Source organism: Perca fluviatilis, chromosome 24, assembly GCF_010015445.1.
Source record: "Perca fluviatilis chromosome 24, GENO_Pfluv_1.0, whole genome shotgun sequence".
Lineage (NCBI taxonomy): Eukaryota > Metazoa > Chordata > Actinopteri > Perciformes > Percidae > Perca > Perca fluviatilis.
This window is the reverse complement of record NC_053135.1, coordinates 14,690,299-14,714,074: the sequence shown is the minus strand read 5'-3', so window position 1 is coordinate 14,714,074 and position 23,776 is coordinate 14,690,299. Positions and strand designations below refer to the sequence as shown.

At 39.9% G+C, this 23,776-nt stretch overlaps 1 protein-coding gene across 1 annotated transcript in view; it reads right to left on the bottom strand.

The window, feature by feature from the left end:
• The window catches only part of LOC120554076 (diacylglycerol kinase zeta-like), a 143,324-nt gene that overhangs the window by 80,391 nt on the left and 39,157 nt on the right, over positions 1-23,776 (bottom strand). The window contains 15 exon segments of the mRNA XM_039792676.1: positions 37-115; positions 4,139-4,276; positions 4,677-4,790; positions 5,630-5,690; positions 5,815-5,897; positions 7,501-7,599; positions 8,317-8,388; positions 11,181-11,297; positions 11,526-11,597; positions 11,828-11,896; positions 12,079-12,135; positions 14,079-14,141; positions 14,610-14,687; positions 15,323-15,418; positions 15,631-15,739. Of these exon segments, the coding sequence (XP_039648610.1) occupies positions 37-115; positions 4,139-4,276; positions 4,677-4,790; positions 5,630-5,690; positions 5,815-5,897; positions 7,501-7,599; positions 8,317-8,388; positions 11,181-11,297; positions 11,526-11,597; positions 11,828-11,896; positions 12,079-12,135; positions 14,079-14,141; positions 14,610-14,687; positions 15,323-15,418; positions 15,631-15,739 (1,307 nt within the window).

The following is a 23,776-nucleotide window of genomic DNA, read 5'->3' as shown; positions in this document are numbered from 1 at the left end:
TGCTTTTCATTGTTCCGTTTATTCATATGAACATACCTCTTGACTCGTGAAACTCTAGAGTCACATGGGCGTCAAACCCAAGACTGAAGTAATTGTTGAAAACATCTAGAGGGAGCTGAGAGAGAGAGAGAGCATACACATAAACATTAAAACACAACACAACAGTCACATAGTCATTTAGGAGGACTCTCAATGGTAAGAGAAGACAATTGTGTGAATACAGCCAGGACCCTGCCTCCTCCTTGTGTGTCAATGTTTACAACTTCAATGAAAGAATGAAGTGGAACTATCATTAAAACATGACAGTGAATTGCGGAAACAGCAATGCAGTGCATCTCTTGGTTTGTCTGTGTCTTGCTTGCCAGCAACTTCCAGGACTGCGTTCTGTGACTTTGTGCCTGACTAAAGGGAGAGTGAAATAGATCTACTTATTGGGCCCTAATTTAACAATTTATGCACACGGCGTGAAGCGCCTGGCGTAGGGCATGTACGAATCCACTTTTGTTAGTTCAACGGAGGAAAAAAGGGTCTGTGTGCCTGGGCGCATGGTTCAACAGGGTTGTACTTATTGTCTTCATTAATTCTTAGGTTTGTTTTGGGCGTAACATGCAATAAACCAATCAGAGTGTCATCTCCAATTCCCTTTAAAAGCCAGGCACTTTTGTACCTTGGTCCATTGTAACAAATGAAATGCTGCGTTATTGACTTCAGACCAGGTTTTTGTTGGTCAATGGTGCCATCACTTTCCGCTGCCTCAAGATAGAAATGCGCCAAGAATGCACGTGACAACACCTCCCTGTAAGACCAGCACACCCATGGGCACACAGATGGGCGCAGGTGCATTTGCTATTTAAACGACGTGGGCACTGGATGGGAAATTGACACCCTTGTTGATCTTAAACTGGCAAAGACACTTGCGTCGGGCTTTGCGCTGCATTGCGCAAGGTGCAAGATAGGGCCCATTAAGTTCGATAAATGCCAACAGGCAACATTGTTATAAACTGCAGCTCGGAAAAGATAATCGCTCCTCGCATGGACATTCATTCATATGCGCGTGCACAGAATGAATCTTACGCTTTCCAGCAGCAACATCTGTGGCTACCAGTTTAGAAAATATATGGGTGTGATGGCACTCCTCATAGGCGCACATACGTGTACAAGAATGTGAACAATGATTATCCAGCTTCTCAAGGTTTAGTTACAACTCTGCACTAATGCAAGATGGAAAGCAATGGATTGACTATTGATTAAATATCGTTATATTATTTAAAATGTAGATTAGCTGGGCATACAGGCAATACGAATGCACATCTCTTAGTAAATAATAACCATAAAGTCTTTAGCCAGGCCATACTATAAGTAGTATTTCATATTTTAAAATATATAAAAGGAAACCTGCGGTAGAGATACAGCAGTATACATTTTATTTTACTATAGAGACATAAAGCTGCAGCCATATCCTATAGGCTATGTATTTACATTGTTTAGCCAAGGCTCATTTTATAATACTGTGAGGACTGGAGTGTGGCAAAAAAGTATTTAGTCAGCCACCAATTGTGCAAGTTCTCCCACTTAAAAAGATGAGAGAGGCCTGTAATTTTCATCATAGGTACACTTCAACTATGAGAGACAAAATGAGAAAAACAAATCCAGAAAATCACATTGTAGGATTTTTAATGAATTAATTGGTAAAGTCCTCGGTAAAATAAGTATTTGGTCACCTACAAACAAGCAAGATTTCTGGCTCTCACAGACCTGCATCTTCTTCTTTAAGAGGCTCCTCTGTCCCCCACTCGTTACCTGTATTAATGGCACCTGTTTGAACTTGTTATCAGTATAAAAGACACCTGTCCACAACCTCAAACAGTCACACTCCAAACTCCACTATGAGCAAGACCAAAGAGCTGTCAAAGGACACCAGAAACAACATTTTAGACCTGCACCAGGCTGGAAAGACTGAATCTGCAATAGGTAAGCAGCTTGGTGTGAAGAAATCAACTGTGGGAGCAATTATTAGAAAATGGAAGACATACAAGACCACTGATAATCTCCCTCAATCTGGGGCTCCACGCAAGATCTCACCCCGTGGGGTCAAAATGATCACAAGAACGGTGAGCAAAAATCCCAGAATCACATGGGGGGACCTAGTGAATGACCTGCAGAGAGCTGGGACCAAAGTAACAAAGGCTACCATCAGTAACACACTACGCCGCCAGGGATCAAATCCTGCAGTGCCAGACGTGTCCCCCTGCTTAAGCCAGTACATGTCCAGGCCCATCTGAAGTTTGCTAGAGAGCATTTGGATGCTCCAGAAGAGGATTGGGAGAATGTAAGATGGTCAGATGAAACCAAAATAGAACTTTTTGGTAAAAACTCAACTCGTCGTGTTTGGAGGAGAAAGAATGCTGAGTTGCTTCAAAAGAAAACCATACCTACTGTAAAGCATGGGGGTGGAAACATCATGCTTTGGGGCTGTTTTTCTGCAAAGAGACCCGGACGATTGATCCGTGTAAAGGAAAGAATGAATGGGGCCATGTATCATGAGATTTTAAGTGAAAACCTCCTTCCATCAGCAAGGGCATTGAAGATGAAACGTGGCTGGGTCTTTCAGCATGACAATGATCCCAAACACACCGCCTGGGCAACGAAGGAGTGGCTTCGTAAGAAGCATTTCAAGGTCCTGGAGCGGCCTAGCCAGTCTCCAGATCTCAACCCCATAGAAAATCTATGGAGGGAGTTGAAAGTCTGTGTTGCCCAGCGACAGCCCCAAAACCTCACTGCTCTAGAGGAGATCTGCATGGAGGAATGGGACAAAATACCAGCAACAGTGTGTGACAACCTTGTGAAGACTTACAGAAAACGTTTTACCTCTGTCATTGCCAACAAAGGGTATATAACAAAGTATTGAGATGAACTTTTGTTATTGACCAAAAACTTATTTTCCACCATAATTTGCAAATAAATTCATTAAAAATCCTACAATGTGATTTTCTGGATTTTCTTTTCTCATTTTGTCTCTCATAGTTGAAGTGTACCTATGATGAAAATTACAGGCCTCTCTCATCTTTTTAAGTGGGAGAACTTGCACAATTGGTGGCTGACTAAATACTTTTTTGCCCCACTGTATTACATGTGTTATACATTTCCTACATTTTATATTTTCTACAATTTCATATTTACGTTGACTTAACTTAAGATTCAATAGAAAATATTCTATTACATTCAATAAATAGTTTTTGTTAATACCCCATTCTGATCCGTATAGGTCTACCTATTATCCTTACCAACAGATAAAGCAAACTGTTTTAAAGAAGGGAGGACTGACATGGGAGCACTAGGGCGTCAGGTGTGACTGTGTGGCAATGGCAAACTGTTTACATGGTAGGAGGGCCCCTTAGCCCCGGCTCTGAACACAGCCCCAGGAGATAGCCTGGGAACCAGATGAATCTGCGAGCTCATGTTTCATTTGCTTTGGCAGGTACGTCTGGCCCCACTCCCGTTCAGACAGATTTTCCAGCAGGCCTGGCCCTGGGTGGACCAATCACTTTTGATTTTGATTTTCTGGTGGCCCTTGACAACAGGACGAGGGATGTGGTTCACCCAAGCCCCCAGGAACATAATGGTATCCCATCCATGTGTATGGTTAGTCAAAAGGAAATATCTGACACTCATGCTCTCAACCAGCTCGGCTGCTGAGGGACTCTAATGTGCAGGCTCTATGGGCCCAAAACGTAGAAGTGTGAGAAAGCATGCAGAGGCTGTTTTGCCGTTAGTGCCCAGTGAGAAAGTTTCATAGGAACGCATGGGGCTCTGAGTGTGTTATCCAGGAGTCCTTAATACATCCATGGGCTCGCAAAAATCATTTAGATTTCTGGGTATGGATATCCATATAAATCTTTATGGAATCTGTCAGAAGTTGTAGGATATCAAAGTGTTGGATGGACAGACTACAGATTAGCAATAGGGCAGCTAAGCACATTTACGTTTAGTTTGACGGGTTTAAGATGAGAGCATGAAAATTTGTTTTAAATAACAAGAGTGAAGTGTCGACAATTTTTACATAAGAAGCGTTAAGCGTTCACAGTCTCAGATGTCAGCTTAGAGTTTCTGGATATGATGTATGTGTACTGCCACTGACCTTATCAGTCTGCTGTTCGTCCGGTTCAGCCCCTGCACTGTGGTTTGGTTCAACCTGTAGATTCCATCTGTCTAGCTGGACAACAGTTCCATCCTCAACATGGGACAGGATCTTAGACAGAGGTTCATCTGTATAGCCCTGGAATACATGCAGAGTTACATTAAAAAAAATATATGGATACGTATACACAAATATATTTATGTGAATATAAAACAAGATTTTTATGTTGAAGCAACAAAATAACTTTAGAAAACAAGTGCTGAAGATGGACTTTCTTGAAGTCTGAGTAACAATAGCCTAAGGCACATGTTTGAAAGTTTGAAGTTTGAAATTAATCCAAGCGTACAGATTAGTGACAAATTAAAGAAAAAATTTAGCAAATGCAGAAGCTTCAATACAGCACATGAGGGCTTATTGTATGTTAAATTAAAAATGAGCCAGCAATTGCTCAGATTGCCAACAGCATTGAATTGGACAATTTGTATTCAACAATACAGTTTTATTGTGTGTAGGTGTCTTTGTCATTATTTGTACCCACCCCTCCCCAGTTGAGGGTCCTGGCGAGGTCATTTCCTGTCCCTAGTGGTAACACGGCAACAGGAGGTTGAGGATTTAATGCCAGTTCATCAAGACAAGACAGGATCCAGCCCACCTGGTTCCACACACACACACACACACACACACAACACACACACACACACACACACACACACACACACAGACATGCAGTTAAAGAGACTAAAGGCTGTGTTCCTCCATCTGTCCATCTCTCTCTTTCCATCAGAAACAACACCTCTGCTGAAGTCATCATCGTGGCTATGAATAACTACTTCATAGCCACGATGTACCTCTAGGTTTTATTTCTTTGGCACATTCTGTTTTTTAATACGTACATACACATCATATGATTTTTATGCTGATGACATGGGCTGATGACATGGGCATGCACTACTCACTACTTCAATTCAATAATAATCAGACAGACATTGTAATCACTGTCACACATTCCACAGGTTCACAGTCTAGCAATATAGAGGCTATAAACTAGGAATTTAAGATAGTATTTGATTCTAGTTCACATTTCAATCAGCACATCACTAAACTGGTTCAGTCGTGTTTCTTTTATTTTTTCAGAAATACATATTGGATGAAGTAAATATTGTCTTTTCGGGATACAAAGACAGTGACTGTTGTAATGCGATTACATACAAAGACAACGCAAAGGTGCGAATACACGCAAAATTCACATAATTCGCATATCCGTGCAAGTTACAATATTTCAACTCGAGCAATCATATGATTTGCTTCACGACGTGAAGCAAATTTACACAGCCGGTGTGAACACAACATTATTATTGTGTTAACTTACAATAATAATATTGTGTGTGTGTGTGTGTGTGTGTGTGTGTGTGTGTGTGTGTGTGTGTGTGTGTGTGTGTGTGTGTGTGTGTGTGTGTGTGTGTTTGTGTGTGTGTGTGCATTAATACTCACGGTGCCGTCTCCTCCACAGGCCAGGATACTCAGGTTATGGACTTTACGATACAGCTCCAGGCTACAAGATTGACACTAGTTAATGGTCAATTCAGCCAAACAAATCTGACATCACCAAGAGATGTTCACTGATGTTAGTGTGTGTGTGTGGGGGGTGCGCGCGTGCGTGTGTGAGAGAGACCTACCCCTCGTGTGGTCCACCTTGGCTCAGGTCAAATACCTGTCTGGGATTCAGATACCACATAAAGGACTGCAGGATCTTATTGCCCTGTCCGACAGAGAAACCAATATGAGTTTAAAAGACTTGAAAGTAACTAAACTTACCCATAATCTACTTACAGTACATTCAGTGGCACTGACACATTGTCTCGTAAGACTCAAGTCCAGTCAAGTCCTAAGTTGAGAGAGGCGGGTTAAGGTCCAAGTCCTAAACATTGGGTTTTAGGTCCTTATCAGGTGATTCTACATACATAATTTCTCTTCAGATTGAGGAATGGGCCCGAGAGTCCTTTAAAGTGCTCTTATTATACTCATTTTCAGGTTCCTAATTGTATTTAGTGGTTGTACCAGAATAGGTTTACATGGTTTAATTTTCAAACAAACACGATATATTTGGGGTACTGCACATTGCTGCAGCTCCTCTTTTCACCCTGTGTTTTGAGCTCTCTGTTTTAGCTACAGAGTGAGACATCTCACTTCTGTACCATCTTTGTTGGGAGTCGCACATACGCAGTAGCTAGTTAAGGACTGCTAGCTTGTCAGTTGCAGAGTATGATGGCGTGCCATGCTAGCAGCTAGGCGAGCATTATAACGTGTGTGACAAAGTTCGTCAAGGAAGCAAAGGCTGGACTACAATAGAGCTGTTTGGAGCAGTTTGTGAACAGTGTTTTCTCTGGAAGATGGTAAGTCCCTTTGGGGTGGACTTTGGGCTTTTTCACTTTGTAAACCTATAACATGCACAAAAAGATATATGACACAATAAAGGAAAGGGAAAAAGCCAAAAAGCATAATATGAGCACTTAAGACAATAAGCCCTGCCTCTCTACGGACAGCAGAAAAAGGCATCGACTATGTTGATTCACTTTATATGCATGCCTCAGACTGGTTCTCTCTTGATTTAGGAAGGATGTAGCATTATATATTATTTATTTACAAAGCTTTAACTGCTAAACTCCCTCTGTATATAACCAGTCCGTCAATTCATTTCTTAAATTATACCACTAAATCTCTGGATTCTATCAACTTAAATACATCCAGATACAGGACTGAATGGGGTAAGGCTGATTTCAGTGTTTTAGCAAGCCTTACAGTACAGTATAGGGAATGAATTCCAAGATGCAGCTGAGCAATCTTCTCTGGTGTCAGATTTTGTAAGGAGCTAGTAATTGAAATATTGAAGAACAAAATGAGTTACCATTTGTAACTGTTTTGAAATGTTTGAATGTGTATGTGTTTGTATGTACTGATTCAATGTTAACTTTGTAATAGAGATTTCTGTCTCAGTGGGTCCCCTTCTGCTAAAATAAAGGATAAATGCCAAATAAAATAAAAAGGCCAACATCTAAATGAAGTCACCAGTCACTGATGTCGAAGTAGACATCCAGTTTCAACTGTTGTTTGATTTGACAAGTTGAGCGTGAAATCATGAGCTTTTTGACTTAAGTCCAAACCTTTGTGATTTACTGACTGCTGACTGACTGACAGGCTTCCAGACTTGTGGGCTGGTTTAGTGACACCATAACTGCATAACTAATAGCTTGACTAAACTGGATGACACATTGACTAGTTCATTGACTAAATCACTGAACCATTTGCTGGATGCCTATAGTCATTAACCCACTGGCTGGGTTGATTGGGTTGTTCGTGAATACCTGGTTTCCTCCACTCTTGGGGTTGACAAACACCAGCAGCGGTTTCATCAGTGGCGAAGGGATGGGTCTGATTAAAAACGGCTTCCACTGTCGTCCTTCCTGTCAGAGAGGAAGATGATCTGCTAAGTCCCTCTATAGTAGAGCTTGTCCATTTAGGCTGTCTAACCTGGGACTTATCTACAGGCTGGTTTCCCTCAACTATTAATCCATATTAGCCTTTCAGAAGGTATCTCAAGTAGGGATCGACAGATACTGGTTTTTCAAGGCCGATACCGATACCAATTATTAGTAGTTAGTGAAATATTTGGAACGTTTATGCATTTACAGTGAAAATTAAAACCTTTAAGTCAAAATTAAGATTTTTGAATGTAACAAACACAGAGCTGTAGCTGAAACAAAGTATCGCACTTTTAAATAATTAACTTTGTTCGGTTATCAGGCAAATTAAACGCCGATACAGATAATCTGCAAACTGCCAAAAAACAGCCCGATAATCACCCAGGGCAGATAATCGGTCTACTCTATTCTATGACAAAAAACAAACACACATTTATCACAAATCATGTCTGTCAGATATATCTTTAAAGATGGTGTTATCCTTAAGAGAGTTTCAGAGTGTGTAACACACAAAGCAAAGAACCAAAACCAAATTGTATGTGTTTTATATGTGTACCATAACCATATGGCCAGAGGTGGCACAGAGAGAAACTGAAAAATATAGTAATAATATAATAATAATAATAATAATAATAATAATAATAATAATAATAATAATATAATATATAATATTATAATATAATATAGTGCAGGACTGACCTCTGCTCCTTTCTTGCTGCATTTCCGCTTGAATGATGCTCTCTTCTTCTTCTTACTTGACTTCATAGATGACTGTTGGAGACACAAAACAGAGACATCATCAGCTGCAGATCACTGCAGGTTGATTTTAATGGAGCGCATGGGGAGGATGTGATGCAGCTTGTTTTCGTAATAAAGGAAAAGGTTTTTCCCTTCATTAAAACAAATGTGTGTGGGGAAGTTCAAGGCAAAGCACCTTATTAAAATCAACACATCCACATCTTTTTTTACTTTCAAATCTCATATCATATTAGTACCTGTGCTTTGATATTTGATTGTGTTTTTGATAACTGATCGATTCCGTGCACTATTCTTTGCTCAGTGTTTTTCGTTTGCGTAGCATTGTTGTGACATGTGAATTTCCCTCCGGGAATAAATAAAATATCTATTTGAGACACTTAGACAGACAGACCGTTAGACAGTAAGACAGACCAAATATTTGTTTGTTATTTGTGTCTTTCCTTATTCATGTTCCCCATGCAAAGCAAATATTTTGTATGGGGAACATGAATAAGGAAAGACACTTAAAAAAAACAAATATTTGTAACATTTGCCAACTATACTGTGTACTAAACTATTCCATGGCAATGAAAACTAGTTGTTTTTGACTGGCTGTCAATTAAAATCTTATATCAGGACACCACAAACAACGTTGCCATCACCAGCTGAGTCTAAGTCTTACTCGTAGACACTGCTGTAAGTACCTGCAACAACAGCCACAGCAACAGTTAAACTGATTGATAGTTACATGATTGAACAAAGTGTGTCCAATATAAAAGATAATGGAGGGTGAAGGGTGAAAAATGTTGAGTTATAAAGCAGAGAGGGTTTATTCTATTAGATAGCAGAACAGCTTAAGTGCATCATATTGGTTATACCTCAGCCACTTACCAAAGAGTAGATGGCTGACTGTGTCTAAATCAGGATCTATTTTTCTTACAGTTCGTATTCATTTTTGTTAGGTTCTCTACAGATTTGTTATCCTTTATATACTGACAGGAACGGGGGCTAAACTGTTGACTTGATGTACATTTTGCATCAATGTACAGTTTCTACAGAGACCATACTGTTTATGACAGAAATTTATGATTGATTTGACGATCTGTGTCCATGCACACCACCTCCTGCTGCTGTAAATTCTCCCCAGAACAGAAAATACCGCAAATAAAACTAATTTTAAAAAGAACTGATACCTTACGTACACCGTCATTTAAATACAGAACAAATGTTGTAGGACCTAGTACTGACCCCTGTGGGATTGTTGCCAGTTAACTATATAGCTTTTCAACTAGTTCAGCACAGCCCCTCTTATGCCGTACCCATTTTATTGGGTAATATGCCAAAATCTATGGTATCAAATGTTTTTTAAATACTTAAATGGCTGATAATTAGATTTTTGTCTTGGAATGTGAAAAGGTATGGGATGTTACAGGGGAAAAATATCCTAGGTTCCGTCTTGAACATTCCTTTGTTCAAGAAATGTATATGTGCCTCAAAGACCATCACATGCTACGCAGGTCATGTGTAAACCAGGTATTCCATTCCCACTTTAATTCTAAGGCCAGGGGTGTTGCTATATTGATTCACAAGAGGATGCAATTTACCCCCCACTAACACTACTTCAATTTAATTGTTGTGGGCTTTCTGTTGCTTGCTGTTGTATTGTTTGTGAATATGTATGCCCCAAATTGTTATGATGTGAGTTTTGCGAACAAACTACAGAGTAGCCAACACTCCCCCCTCCCTTCGATCCGGTTCAGGCACCGTACGAGCGGCAGACAGCAACAGCTGCAATACTTATTCTTATTTATTGTTTGTCTTTAGCTCAGTTGTGTTAATTTAGTCGACGAAGTTGTGGAACATTTTCCCTGTTGTTCCTTGTCTTTAGGAATATTTTTCTCAACCGCATCTCTGTCCTCGCGCAACAATACGGCGCCGATGGAGCCATTGTTTACAGCAAAGCTCTGTTATTTTCTTTTTTACTGAGCGTGAAATCCCCAAGGAGCTTAGCAGGGGGAGATACAAAGGATCTAGGGCGGGAGTTAAGAGGCCTTTCATCACCATGAGATCGCTGGATATAACAAGAGGGACGAGCTATCGGCCTTGGTGAGGAGATGGAGATTGTATCGTGAGAGCAGTGAGACATCTGGGACCCAAACGTGTCTGTAGACGGTTTTCAGATGGTACTAGTCCTCCATCGGTCTGGTTGGGGGACATGATGTTTTTTTTCTCAATCTAGAGAAAATCAAGTTTCTTCTTAGAGGTTCAGTTGAGAAATTAAATGTCAGGTGACAAAACTTAATATCACACTTCAGCAATCTAAAAAGGCTTCCGATTGATCAGCCATAACCATTTTACTTCTCTTAGTAGTATAATGTGCTGAGGAGGACTTTTAAACCCATTTTATTTATTTTATGTCTCTTTTTTAGTCCTTGTCACTTTGTTGTCCCCATGTCTTTTTGCAGATCTATGAGAGTATGTGCTTTGATGTATTTCTTTATTTTTAACATCTCTTATCTGTCATTATGTATTTGTTACATGAATACTATATCATATTTGATTGTATATCCTGTAAGTTACTTGCTTTAGTTTGGTTTATTATTATTATTATTATTATTATTATTATTATTATTATTATAACAATTATTATTTCAATAATAATTCAATTTCAATGTAGGCCCAAGGATTGCTTGGTGTCTGTGTTGGGTGATAGTGTATATAAGGGAGATGTGTGTTCTACTGTTAATGTAATTGTATAAAAAAATAAAATTAATATATAATAACATTGTATGGGGAAAAAAAAGAGTGACTGACAGCAGTATTACCTGATTGCGTCGGACTCGAATGATCCATGTAGGTGGAACAATAAGGGCAGCATGAGCTCCTATTGGACAAGGCTCCTCAATTTGCTGGAGCATGAAGCAGGACACCTTGTTGTGGTACTAAAGAGGGAAATACAGCCATACAATGCATTTATTCATTGAGATCTGTAGAATAGAAATAATATAATTTTGTAAAAAAAATAAAATTATAATAATAATACGTTTGTGGTAGTTCAGTTTAAGTCAAGTTAAATGACTTAAGTGTCCCAATGTGAAAATTCAAGATTAAACACACGCTGTCCTTCTTACTTATCCGGTTTTACATGTTCCCAAATATACAGTACTCACAGCCTGTTTGCACCAGGAGCAACTGATGGCTACAATCTCTTTACTGTGGAAAGCAAACTTCTGCTGGAAACCCTGCACAGAAAGACAGGAACATAAGTTATTGTGTGCTCTTCACTGCTACTAAAAATTAAATTAAACTACCAGTTTAATTTATATTTAATTAAGTGGGGAACTCAAGCAATTTAGGGTATAACTTGCAATAACCTGCAAGAGAGAAAGAGGGTTTATACCGTAAACCTTATAAACAGTTAAACTTAAAATGATTCTTATTAGAATATTGGTCAAGATAAAATAAAACTCACCTTCCCACATTGTTTACATTTGCCTTCTTGCCGTCTCCGATGCACCCAGTGATGACGCACCACAATGGGCTGAACACACACAAATTAGAAGTTTTTTGGAGTCCATGAACTATTTTGAATATGAACAACATACAAATATTTCCCTGTTGGTTCCTAAACTTGTAAGACGGACAATCTAAGTAAATGCAAAGCAGCTCCAGCAGCAGCACTGCTTGGACCCCCCCCCCCAATAACAATCTTCTCAAACTCACCTCTCGGATGTTCCTAGAGCTTGATTCTCTGAAAGACGGTTTACACCTGAAATTAATCTGGAGGAGAGCAGAGAAAGAATAGAGAGGAAGAGAGTTGTAAATAGTTAGATGATAACTGGGCTTCTAACTCACAAACCACACTGGGTACTGTGATAGGGTTATAGGAAAAAGCATGGAGCTCCAGAACAGACAGCTGTAAAGTCTTGATTGGAATGATTTCCAATGATCAGGTGTGCAGGTAAAACATGTTTTTGGAGAAAGAAGTGGTTAGGCCAAAGAGGTCCAGACATGTGTGTCTTTGTAGCGGTGAAAAGTGAGAAGGCCCCAGGATTCCACATAATAGAATGTGCACAGAAAAGAAAAAAACCAGGGCCACCCTGACCAGAGCAGGGACACCACCAGACACTGTGGTTGCCAGGCTGAACACTGTTAGGTCAACCAAACTGGTTTTGGGGAAAGCGTATGGAACAGGCCATCGTATCCTGTTGAATTGTTCTGGTTCATTCTGATGACAGTTCTGCTCGTTCGTACAAATCATGGTTCAGCCTTGCATATCACTGACATTGGTGGTACCCGCCTTCTCATACTGACAAATGGATCCTCGTGTTAGTTTGTGTTAGACTTGATAACTGTAACCATTCCTGATCCTTCTGCAGTTACCTCCACCTTTAGCCCACTGTTTCAGAAAGTGGCCTTAATCACTTAGAGGGTAACTACCATGTTTTTTGTGTCTAAGTGACTGATGGGAACAACAATCTTTGACATTGGTCCGGTATTAAGCGAGATCGCTGCAGTCGGCAGCGATGAAACAAGCTACAATGTAAGTTAATAGGGCAATTGTCCAGCTTGTATTTACCTTCACAAGAGTGCTGTCACTGACAGGCTCAGATTAATATTCTATGTGTCTGACTACATTATGGAAAGGATCCCTTCAGAGATAGACCTTTAAAACCTCTTTGAGACCTTTCTGTTAAACCAAAAACAGCTCTGCTACTAGCAATAAACCCACCAGACTCCGCTGAAAAAAGCAATAGCCAACATATTTTCACATGTAAATCTGTAAACTGTGTTTATTTCAACCCAAACTAGAGCTGTTATGGCTGGAAAAGTGGAGAGACGACCAAAAACTGCTTTTCTTTGTTTTATTTAGTCGACTTTAAATGAAGTGTATCTTACGATGCTAAAATTACTGTTTATTTACATGGAGTCTGGTGGGTTTAGCGAACGCAATTTCGCGGATGTTATTATGTTTAAAAGAAGGATCTTACTCTTTAACAGAGAGGTCGACCTCCTTAGAAATCCTTTCCATAATGTTGTCAGACACTTAGAATATTAATCTGAGCCTGTCAGGGGCAAAACAAGCACTTTTGTGACAATGGCCCTTTGAAGGTTGTTTCGCTGCTGCCGACTGCAGCGATCTTGCTTAATACTGGACCAATTTCAAAGATCGTTGTTCCCATCAGTCACTTAGACACAAAACAAAGGAAAATAGGTTCCAGGTTGAAAAAAACGGTAGTTACCCTTTAAATCGCTTAGAAATCAACGGGGCCAACTTTTTAAACCTGTCAGATTTGATCAACAAGAAAATGAGATAAAGAGACAGAAGATTCTACGAGATTTGAGGAAAAGAAAATGACGCCTTCATGACGCAAGAACAAAAGTGGAAGTTTGACCTAGATTAGATTTCAATTCGATTCACTCATTTTAAAAGTGGATGGTCCACAAGCCTGTTTGCCTTTAGAGAATACATGCTATATCTGTGTTTGCCATGTACCGCAGCCCTCTATGCATTTGCCCCCACCTACAAAAGATTCTTTGTTGTATTTTTGCTCCAAATAAATTCTCATCCTGAGGCAAACACAGATATCAAGCTGTGCACTGGTTTCTTTGTGAATGATTGAAGTGAGGTCCCGACACCACCTTAGGTCTGTGTGTTTCTGTGAGATTGAGGGTCGCAGACGAGGAGAGAGGAGAGACAGGAGGAGTTTGGTTTATCTCACTCTAAAGTTGGGGTCATTGAGGGGCAGGGTGGCATCCAACAGAATGGCTCTAGAGCTGGGAAACTGCAGATTAGACAGGAAGAACTGTTAAGGACAAGTTGTCCGCTCTTTCAAATGGGCTGTCCCTCTGCTTCAACGAAAATGAATGAAATGAAATACGAAATAACTGTTAAGTGAAATACATAAAGAATAGATATTAGCTGGAAACAACCGTCCTTGGATCCAATTTTAGATTTTCATCATGACAGACAGTTTAAAGTAATCTGCTTTTCACTTCTCTCTGATTTTAAACTCATCCTTGATGACTGAAAGTTTAATCCCTCCTTATTCTTGCCTCCATCACATTTTGTCTCTTGTGAAAGATGGTTTAAACCTCCGTCTTTAATCTTCTCCTCTCCACCTTAATCTGTCTGTGATGACTGAAGTTTTACACCTTTATGCTTATTGTCTCCCCAGTTAGAGTAGATACAAAAATGTGAACTCATTCAGATTCTTAAGTATTTTGAATACATGAGACAGAAAAAAAATTACCTTCTCCAGTTGTTCTATACAGATGGTGTGGGCGACTATCTTACAGGCAGCACACTTCCTTCGACTGACAGACTTTTGCTGGAAGGAGAAAGAAGGAGAGGGATGAAAATGATCAGTTTTGAAATATGGAAGAACAACCACAAGACATAACATTACAGGAACACGGAACAAAAGTGAGACAATTTGTATTTTGACCAACAGTAATTTTGTTTTATGATCTTCAGCAGCTTGTGAGTGATTTTTGAATGGACAAAACAAGGAGGCAGTAATGCCATCTTTGACCACCAGGGGTCAGTCCTGTGCTGCAAAAAGTGAAATGCTGTTGATTGAAACCAGATACATAGTGACATGATAGTGTATGACATGTGACGACTTTTTGTATGTGTGATGTGACAGGCTTGCCACATGTTTGATTTTAATACGAGCTGACATGAGTAAAATTATAACATGACTTTTTGATTGATTTTTGATGACACTGAAGGACTGTCTTGGGTCTTGGAAATGAATGGCCGTAACATCACTGTGCATAAGGTAAAGATTTTTTGGAAAAGATCAGAGTTGATTATCCAACATAGAAGTTACTGTCATAGACAAATCAAAATAGATGCATATGAATGTAACTTGTGGAAAATAGTGCTGTTGTATACACCAAGAGGGACACAGAAGGGGCGGGGGGGTGGGACGGGTGGAGATAATCCGAGTGAAATACTAACCAGTGCTTTGGCAATACAGTGTTGTTCTCCCACATAACAGTAGTCTCCAGACACATTTGTCTCAAACCAGATATGATCTCCATACAGAGCCGAATCCTACAGAGACAAACAGAGACACAGAGGAGGCTCAAAGGACAGAAACTTAAAATCACTTTGCTTTCTGAAAACCTGTTTTAATGTCACAAAAAAGAAGGACTGATGGGTCACTTAGGCATTAATCAAATGATAAGAGACTGATGAGGCATTAATGGTGTTTGATGAAAGACATGTAAAATCATTATAAGTATATCATACTGATACAAACTCACACTCCAGTCCAAAGTACTGCGGATATTTGCTTCTGGGTCAGTCCTGTTCAGGGATGACGTACTGGGCTGACAGGGAAGATGGTGCAGGCCGGACTTAGCTATTGCTTTCCTGGAAAGACAAACAGAAAATTGTGAATGCTCCTATTTTCTTCTTGATAATAAAACAAAAAAAAATGCAAGGAAATATTTAATGTAAACTAAAATATGCCAACATCACACCAAATGCGATCTCTTATATTTGGAAATGCTTCTAACAATGCTAATTGTTCCTGATGAAACATTACTTCCACTCACAAAGCAGCATATCAAACACACAAAAGTCAACATCAAGTGGACTGTGGTCTCCTTTTGTGATGCTCATGTCTTTTAAAAAGGAAGATCTCTAAAGTCAGTAGATTAAAATTCAAAAGAAACAAATGAAAAATGAAAGATTCAAAATTCAAAATTCATATTTTGGGGTGTGTACCATAGCACTTTATGTTAAAAATATGAGAATGGGAACTGAGCTGGATGGAATTGTTATGGATGAGTAAATAACTGTTGTCTTGCACCCACCCCCACCAGTACATGAACACTTCAATTGTTATAATGATTGTGTTCATCATAAACCAGTCTAGCAAAATGTAATGACAACCAGAAAAAAAAAACTTCTAGTGTGGCCTTCAAAATAAAAGCATGAAATGAGGTTAGTGAAATATACCAAATATTTGGCATTTTGAGTAGTACAGCTGAACACATAAACACTTTGCAGAGGCACACAAAACTGGACAATGATCAGCTTTCTTTTACGGCACAAGACCTGTCTAACCAGACTTGGACTTTAACAAACTATACACAATACATACAACAAAATAGGCCATACAAGCACAATAGTGACACTTAAGACACATCCATTCCGAAAACCACTTATCATGTTTGGAGCTGGAGCCCATCCAGAGATGGGATGGGCATACCAGTCTATCACAGTGCTGATACACATACATGTGTAGCCAAACCACTATTCACATTCACACCTATGAGCAATTCAATTGCCAAAGCAGCATGTCTTGAAAAGACAGACATTACATGAGGATATAGTGCAGACTCCACACAGTAAAATACTGCAATTTCATGTTATCTGCGATAATGATGCAATACTTCAAAATGTGCATAAAAATATGTTGATGGAAACACAGCTTATGTGCTGCTATTTTGTCTCAATAGTGGAGTTTGCGTCAACATATTGTTGTGCACATTTTGAAGTATCGCATTAGAAAATGTTGATAGAAACGGCAAAAACGTACTCAAATTTGCAAAAAAGATTTTACGCTCGCTTAAGATGGTTCTTGCCTTTTCCGAAAAAGAGTTAATGCAAAAACGGGAAATGGAAACCGCTTTGCCAAATAAGTTGTGACGTAGCGAAAATGTAACTCACGTGACTGGATCGGGAAATGGGTCCCATCCAGTGCGGCGTACACTTGTGAGACAAGGTGTGTAGTGGAGTTGGAAAGGGGGTTACAGTGGTGAGCGGTTGTCTTGCCGACACCAAATGTCTCTACCACAACCCTGTATTCTGCACAGATGGCCAACTTGTACAATGCTACCTCTCTCCATTTAGCCAAATACAGTCATGTGAAAAAATTAGGACACCCATCTCTAGGTATGGTGAACGGTATGTGATGATGTGAGGCTATTTTAATTTCAAAGGCCAAGGGAACTTTATCGGGATCCAGGATACTATGCATCCTGATAAAGTTCCCTTGGCCTTTGGAATTAAAATAGCCCCTCATCATCACATACTGTTCACCATTCCTAGAGATTGGCATGGTTTTATTTCAGTTAGCCTAATAGCTGGTTTGATTTGCATTGAGAGATGATTTTATGGAAAGTATTTTTTTATTCCCATTTTTAGTCAACTTCAGCATGGGTGTCCTAATTTTTTCACATGACTGTAACTTAGCTTCTAAACTCTTTGATTTAGCACGCCGGTTTGCAATCTCCAACCATGCTTAACGTCAACTTGTGACGAAACAACGCTTTGCGTAGTCTAGTTTATTCGCAGTTGGAACCACTTCTAATTCACATTTTCTTTTTTTGCTTTTTTTTGCAACATTTTAAAAAGGTCGTTAAAAATGTGCTTGACAATTAGATGGAAACATGACTAGTTAGGGTTATTGCCTTATTCCTGGCTGACAATGCAAATAAAGTATGTACAAACTATGGCTATACTATAGGAAGTGGAGTGTTATTTATTTATTTTATTTGCCATTTTTGCCAAGTTTCATATATTTTGCTAAACGGCTATATATGAGCATGGGATACAGGTTTCCAGTGATTTAACTAAACAGGTAGGCTTTGACAAAAATGTTAACACTGAATCTCTGAAGCAGCAGCTGATAAGAAGAGGGAAAGTAATTGCAAAAAGACAAGCATGAATATTGAGATACATACAGTACAGGCCAAAAGTTTGGACACACCTTCTCATTCAATGCGTTTCCTTTTTATTTTCATGACTATTTACATTGTAGATTCTCACTGAAGGCATCAAAACTATGAATGAAGACGTGGAATTATGTACTTAACAAAAAAGTGTGAAATAACTGAAAACATGTCTTATATTTTAGATTCCTCAAAGTAGTCAACCTTTGCTCTGATTACTGCTTTGCACACTCTTGGCATTCTCTTGATGAGCTTCAAGAAGTAGTCACTTGAAATGGTTTTCCAACAGTCTTGAAGGAGTTCCCAGAGATGCTTAGCACTTGTTGGCCATTTTGCCTTCACTCTGCGGTCCAGCTCACCCCAAACCATCTCGATTGGGTTCAGGTCCGTTGACTGTGGAGGCCAGGTCATCTGGCGCAGCACAGTCACACCTCGTCCTCCATGCTTCACGGTGGGAACCAGGCATGTAGAATCCATCCATTCACCTTTTCTGCGTCGCACAAAGGCACGGCGGTTGGAACCAAAGATCTCAAATTTGGACTCATCAGACCAAAGCACAGATTTCCACTGGTCTAATGTCCATTCCTTGTGTTTCTTGGCCCAAACAAATCTCTTCTGCTTGTTGCCTCTCCTTAGCAGTGGTTTCCTAGCAGCTACTTGACCATGAAGGCCTGATTTGCGCAGTCTTCTCTTAACAGTTGTTCTAGAGATGTGTCTGCTGCTAGAATTCTGTGTGGCATTCATCTGGTCTCTAATCTGAGCTGCTGTTAACTTGCGATTTCTGAGGCTGATGACTCGGATGAACTTATCCTCAGCAGCAGAGGTGACTCTTGGTCTTCCTTTCCTGGGGCGGTCCTCATGTGAGCCAGTTTCGTGGTAGCGCTTAATGGTTTTTGCGACTGCATTTGGGGACACATTCAAAGTTTTCACAATTTTCCGGACTGACTGACCTTCATTTGTTAAAGTAATGATGGCCACTCGTTTCTCTTTACTTAGCTGATTGGTTCTTGCCATAATATGAATTCTAACAGTTGTCCAATAGGGCTGTCGGCTGTGTATCAACCTGACTTCTGCACAACACAACTGATGGTCCCAACCCCATTAATAAGGGAAAAAATTCCAATTAACTCTGACAAGGCACACCTGTGAAGTGAAAACCATTTCAGGTGACTACCTCATGAAGCTCATTGAGAGAACACCAAGGGTTTGTAGCGCTATCAAAAAAACAAAGGGTGGCTACTTTGAGGAATCTAAAATATAAGACATGTTTTCAGTTATTTCACACTTTTTTGTTAAGTACATAATTCCATATGTGTTCATTCATAGTTTTGATGCCTTCAGTGAGAATCTACAATGTAAATAGTCATGAAAATAAAGAAACACATTGAATGAGAAGGTGTGTCCAAACTTTTGGCCTGTACTGTATATGAGCATTCAAATGCACTGTGAAAACAACTAAAGAAGAAAATGACTTGAAAGAAAAAGCATCTTATTTTAGACAGAGGATGGACTCGCTGAAAATTAACTCTGCAGCTGGCTGGTTATAGAGAAAATTGTCCACTTGTTGGAATAAAATCACTGTAATGTACAAGACATACATCATGATTGTGTTTGGAAACATTACATTTAAGTTACTTGGTCGCTGGAGCCACCGTGTCTTTTCCAAAAACAAATAACGCTATGTGATATCACTAACAGAAGATGCCTATATACCTAATATATAGAATATTTGCAACCAAAGTTTCACATTGGGCCTGGGGGCATTGGAGCATTTGATAGTGTTCACTGTATAATCACGCATTTTGGTGTTGGAAAGTTAAAGCAACATCATGTAACTATTGTACCTTAAAATAAAAGCTTCAAAATAATTTTGATGCGACACTGACTTGTAATAGGGAAAATAGTTCCTCTATCATTCCCACTCTGCGCCTCATAAGCAGATACGATCTCCTGGGAGAAGTGCGTAATGCTTTACGGCATTCAGTCACCACACCACCACTGATTTTGGTGAAAGTGGATCATTTTTATAGAGACGTTTTCTGGTTTTCCCTCTGATGTTTCAGGTTCAGAAGCCTCTATTTTTTTTTATTTGCTGTGGACATCGTGGAAGAAGAGAAGAGACCGAAGAGGACCTTAATGGAGGAAGCTAAGAAAAAAAAAAAAAAGGAGAGAGCGACCGAGCAAAGAGACTGCTTTTTATGACAGCGGTGTAAAGTTAAAAGTGCACTATGACACTGTAGGGGCGCCAAAATTGCTTTTACTGCTTTAACTGTTTTGAGGGCTGAGATGTAGCAACATTTCTTCTAAATCTATTTATTGTGACACATGAACGTATCCCTTGTCACTTTTTTCTGACTGCATTGAACCTGCAATGCAATGCCCTGACAATCCGCAAACATGTGTCGCAACCTCCCAAATGCTGGTAGCAGCAGGACTGTGCGTTTGAAAAGTCTTTTTACTATGAACCATTTTGATAGTATCACTTATGTCCTTGATTTTGACATGTCAGAGATTGTAATAAGCTTAATTCTTATTATGGGAGGAATGGAAAAGAACAAATCTTGCAGCACCCCCTGGTCAGTTGTTACAACACCCCAGAGTGTGACAGTTTCCAACAGCAACAGCTGTGCTAAAGTAAAGTTCATGGAGGTCATTAAGATCTAAAATATGTATCACCCTGGGATCTTGATTGTACTAAGGAAGCTTCTAGGTTATGTATCCGCCTCTTGGATAATGAGATATCTTGTGTGTTACCATGACATCTTTGCCTGATGGCGACACTAAGGTCAGAGCATCATAGCAAATATGTGGACTATTTCAAGACTTTTTTTGTGATATAAAATCATTCTCAATGGACTAAAAATATCCATATCAAATTCCTTCTCCGACAGATGACACAAGTAGTGCCTGACTGGAATTCCACTCCGATTTCAGACTAGGACAGATCATTACATCTAGCTATATGTCATTACTAAAGATACTGTACTTGTTACAAGAACATTCCTTCTCAAAGTATGCATGTGTGTGTGTGTGTGTGTGTGTGTGTGTGTGTGTGTGTGTGTGTGTGTGTGTGTGTGTGTGTGTGTGTGTGTGTGTGTGTGTGTGTTAAAGTACATACGACAGGAAGTTCTCCCATGTATCCAGATAAGGATCATAGTATATGGTTCCCTCTGGTCCGCCCAGTGGTGTAGAACAGCTTTTATGGAGTGTAGACCCAGAGAAGGCCGCATCTGTTCCAGTAGCCCCAGGCTCAGAGTTCAGACCTGCTGAGGCCAGCTGATCCAAACTGGGGCTGGTCGTGGAAGTCAGGATCTGTTTATTTAAAGTCCAGTAAATTTGACTTGACCTACGTCGATTATATCGACCATAAACTCCATAACCTGTTCCACTGCTCCGAAACACAGAGTCTGCTGGCAGGAGGTGCGAGGAGTTTCGTCTTAAACAGCGAGGAGGGCGGAGCAAGGGGCGGGGTGTTAGGTTTTCCATAATGACTGCCTGGGTTAAGTGCATCTGAGCTGTAGGCCTGAACCTTGCATCTTGTATTCCTCCAGTTCTGTTCTCCACTTCTTCATCACTCCCTTCCTCTCCGTCGGACTCAGAGCAGGAACATGGAGAGGCATCTAGTTCCTCATCTTCCTCCTCCTTGTCTTTCACTCCTCCGCCCATCTGGACTACACTCGCGAGTAACATAGAGGGTCCAAGTAAATGAGGTTCAATAGATTTTACTTTAGAAGGACGTCCATATCGCATTTTTAATCCTACATCTATAATGGACTGTCGCTTCTGTCCACTGGCCACCAATAAGCCAACACTGGGGCGCCTGCGCTGTTCAATACAAACTGGAGGTAAACCAACAGAGGATCGTCTGGACTGTACTAATGCTACAGAGGGCAGACCAACACTAGAGCGCCTCCTGGCTTTACTGGTCTGAAGAGCAGGACCAGGTTGACGTACGGCAGCCGGTTGCATCTGTCGTTTTTGGCGACGGCGGAAATGACGTTGGAAAAAGATATCCATTATGTCTTGGAGTGCAGTGCAATATGGAAGGTACTAAAAAATGATACGTGGCATCTGCTAAGATTGGGTAAGGAACATTCAGTAGCCTTTTCCCTGTCTTCTCTGATACCAAGCTAATCGTTAAAAGTCAGATATCAGTTCACATGATGTTTTAATATCCATGCAACAGAAGATGGTATCCATGATAATTGACGATAGTCCAGCTTCTGTCCTTCTCTCCATTCTTCCTTTGGAAATGCTAAAGGGACAAATGGGCTTTTCTGTTTATTAAATGTGTTCACTAAATGACATCATATTGGAGAAAAGAAAACTTCATAAAATGTACATTTTCTTCGAAACAAATTGAACAGGTAAATTGTTCCCATGCTTAATCATCTAACTAGCTGTTTTAAATTAGATCAATGGATCCCTGATGCAGTGCTGCTTTGTTCAAAGTCACTCATGTCCTCAAAACTGGTATCAACCAGTAGTCCCTTCACGGGTTCCCTTGACATTCGCAGTATGATTGACGCATTCACTTGTTTTTCTTTCACGGCGTTTAGTGACTCATATAGTGTCATGACTGCATGAGTGGTGCATCACTGTCTTTTGTCCTTACAGACACTATCTGAGCTGCTACCCAGTGGCAGCTCATTTAAAGCCAAGATCCTTGGACATTGAAACACAGACGCTCCTTCAACATGTTCATTATTCAACTTGGGAACAATATGTGGGACACAATTAGTTCAACTCAAAAGGTCCACTTACTAGCTTTTCAGAGCTTTCAACTTATTCAAACCATTTGCTTATGTAGACCACAAGCTCCAAAAAAAAACTAAAAAACATTAACTGGACCTTTGAGTGAAAATCATGTTGTCTCGCACAGGCAGTTCGGTTTCCTTTACTATGATATACTCATTTAAAATACAAGCTAAATTATATAAAACAGCTGCATACATTCAAACTAAAAGGTGAAGAAATTAGGTAATGCTGTATTAACAATTAATTAAAAGCTATAGAGAGCCGAAGTCACGGCCTTCTACTTCTGGTCCATGGGACGTATCTTTCGGAAAAAAATATGAATGGGAGTGAACGGGGAGAGGCAAATAATTTTTTTATCCCGTTCGAATTGAGCCGTGGATTACAAATATGATGTTCGTCAATTTAAAAGATACTTTTTCAACCGAAGAAAGTATAAGACCGTGAAAATACGTAATTAGAAAGACTACACACTACAAAGTCGCATGGATGACGTCTCGCTGAAGCTACGATGTCTCTGTGTATCGTGCCGGGGATGTAATGTTACTCAAATGAGCAGAGGATCTTGCCTGTTCTTTTGCTTATCTGCCGAAAACACTTCACTGGATAAAACACATCAGGTAAGATAAAGTTAACATTTTGTTAAGCTAAGCTAGCGAGCAAGTTGAGCATCAAGCTAGGTGACGTAAATTGTGTGAGACGAGAGGTGTAGTTCACTGAGAGGTTTCACACAAAACTAAGTGGTCCAATGACAAACCTACGGCTAAATGAGACTGAAAAAAATAATTATTATCTCTCCATTGACTCTTGTTCATTATTTTTTCCGAATTAAGGTCCCATGAGGTCCACCGGGAGGGGCATGACTTCAGCTCTCTATAGTGCGTAGTTTCTGTCTCCCCCATGAGGAATTCTAAGCAATGACAAAACTGTCGGTGCGTCCACATGATACAAGCCTTCCTTATATGCTCCACAG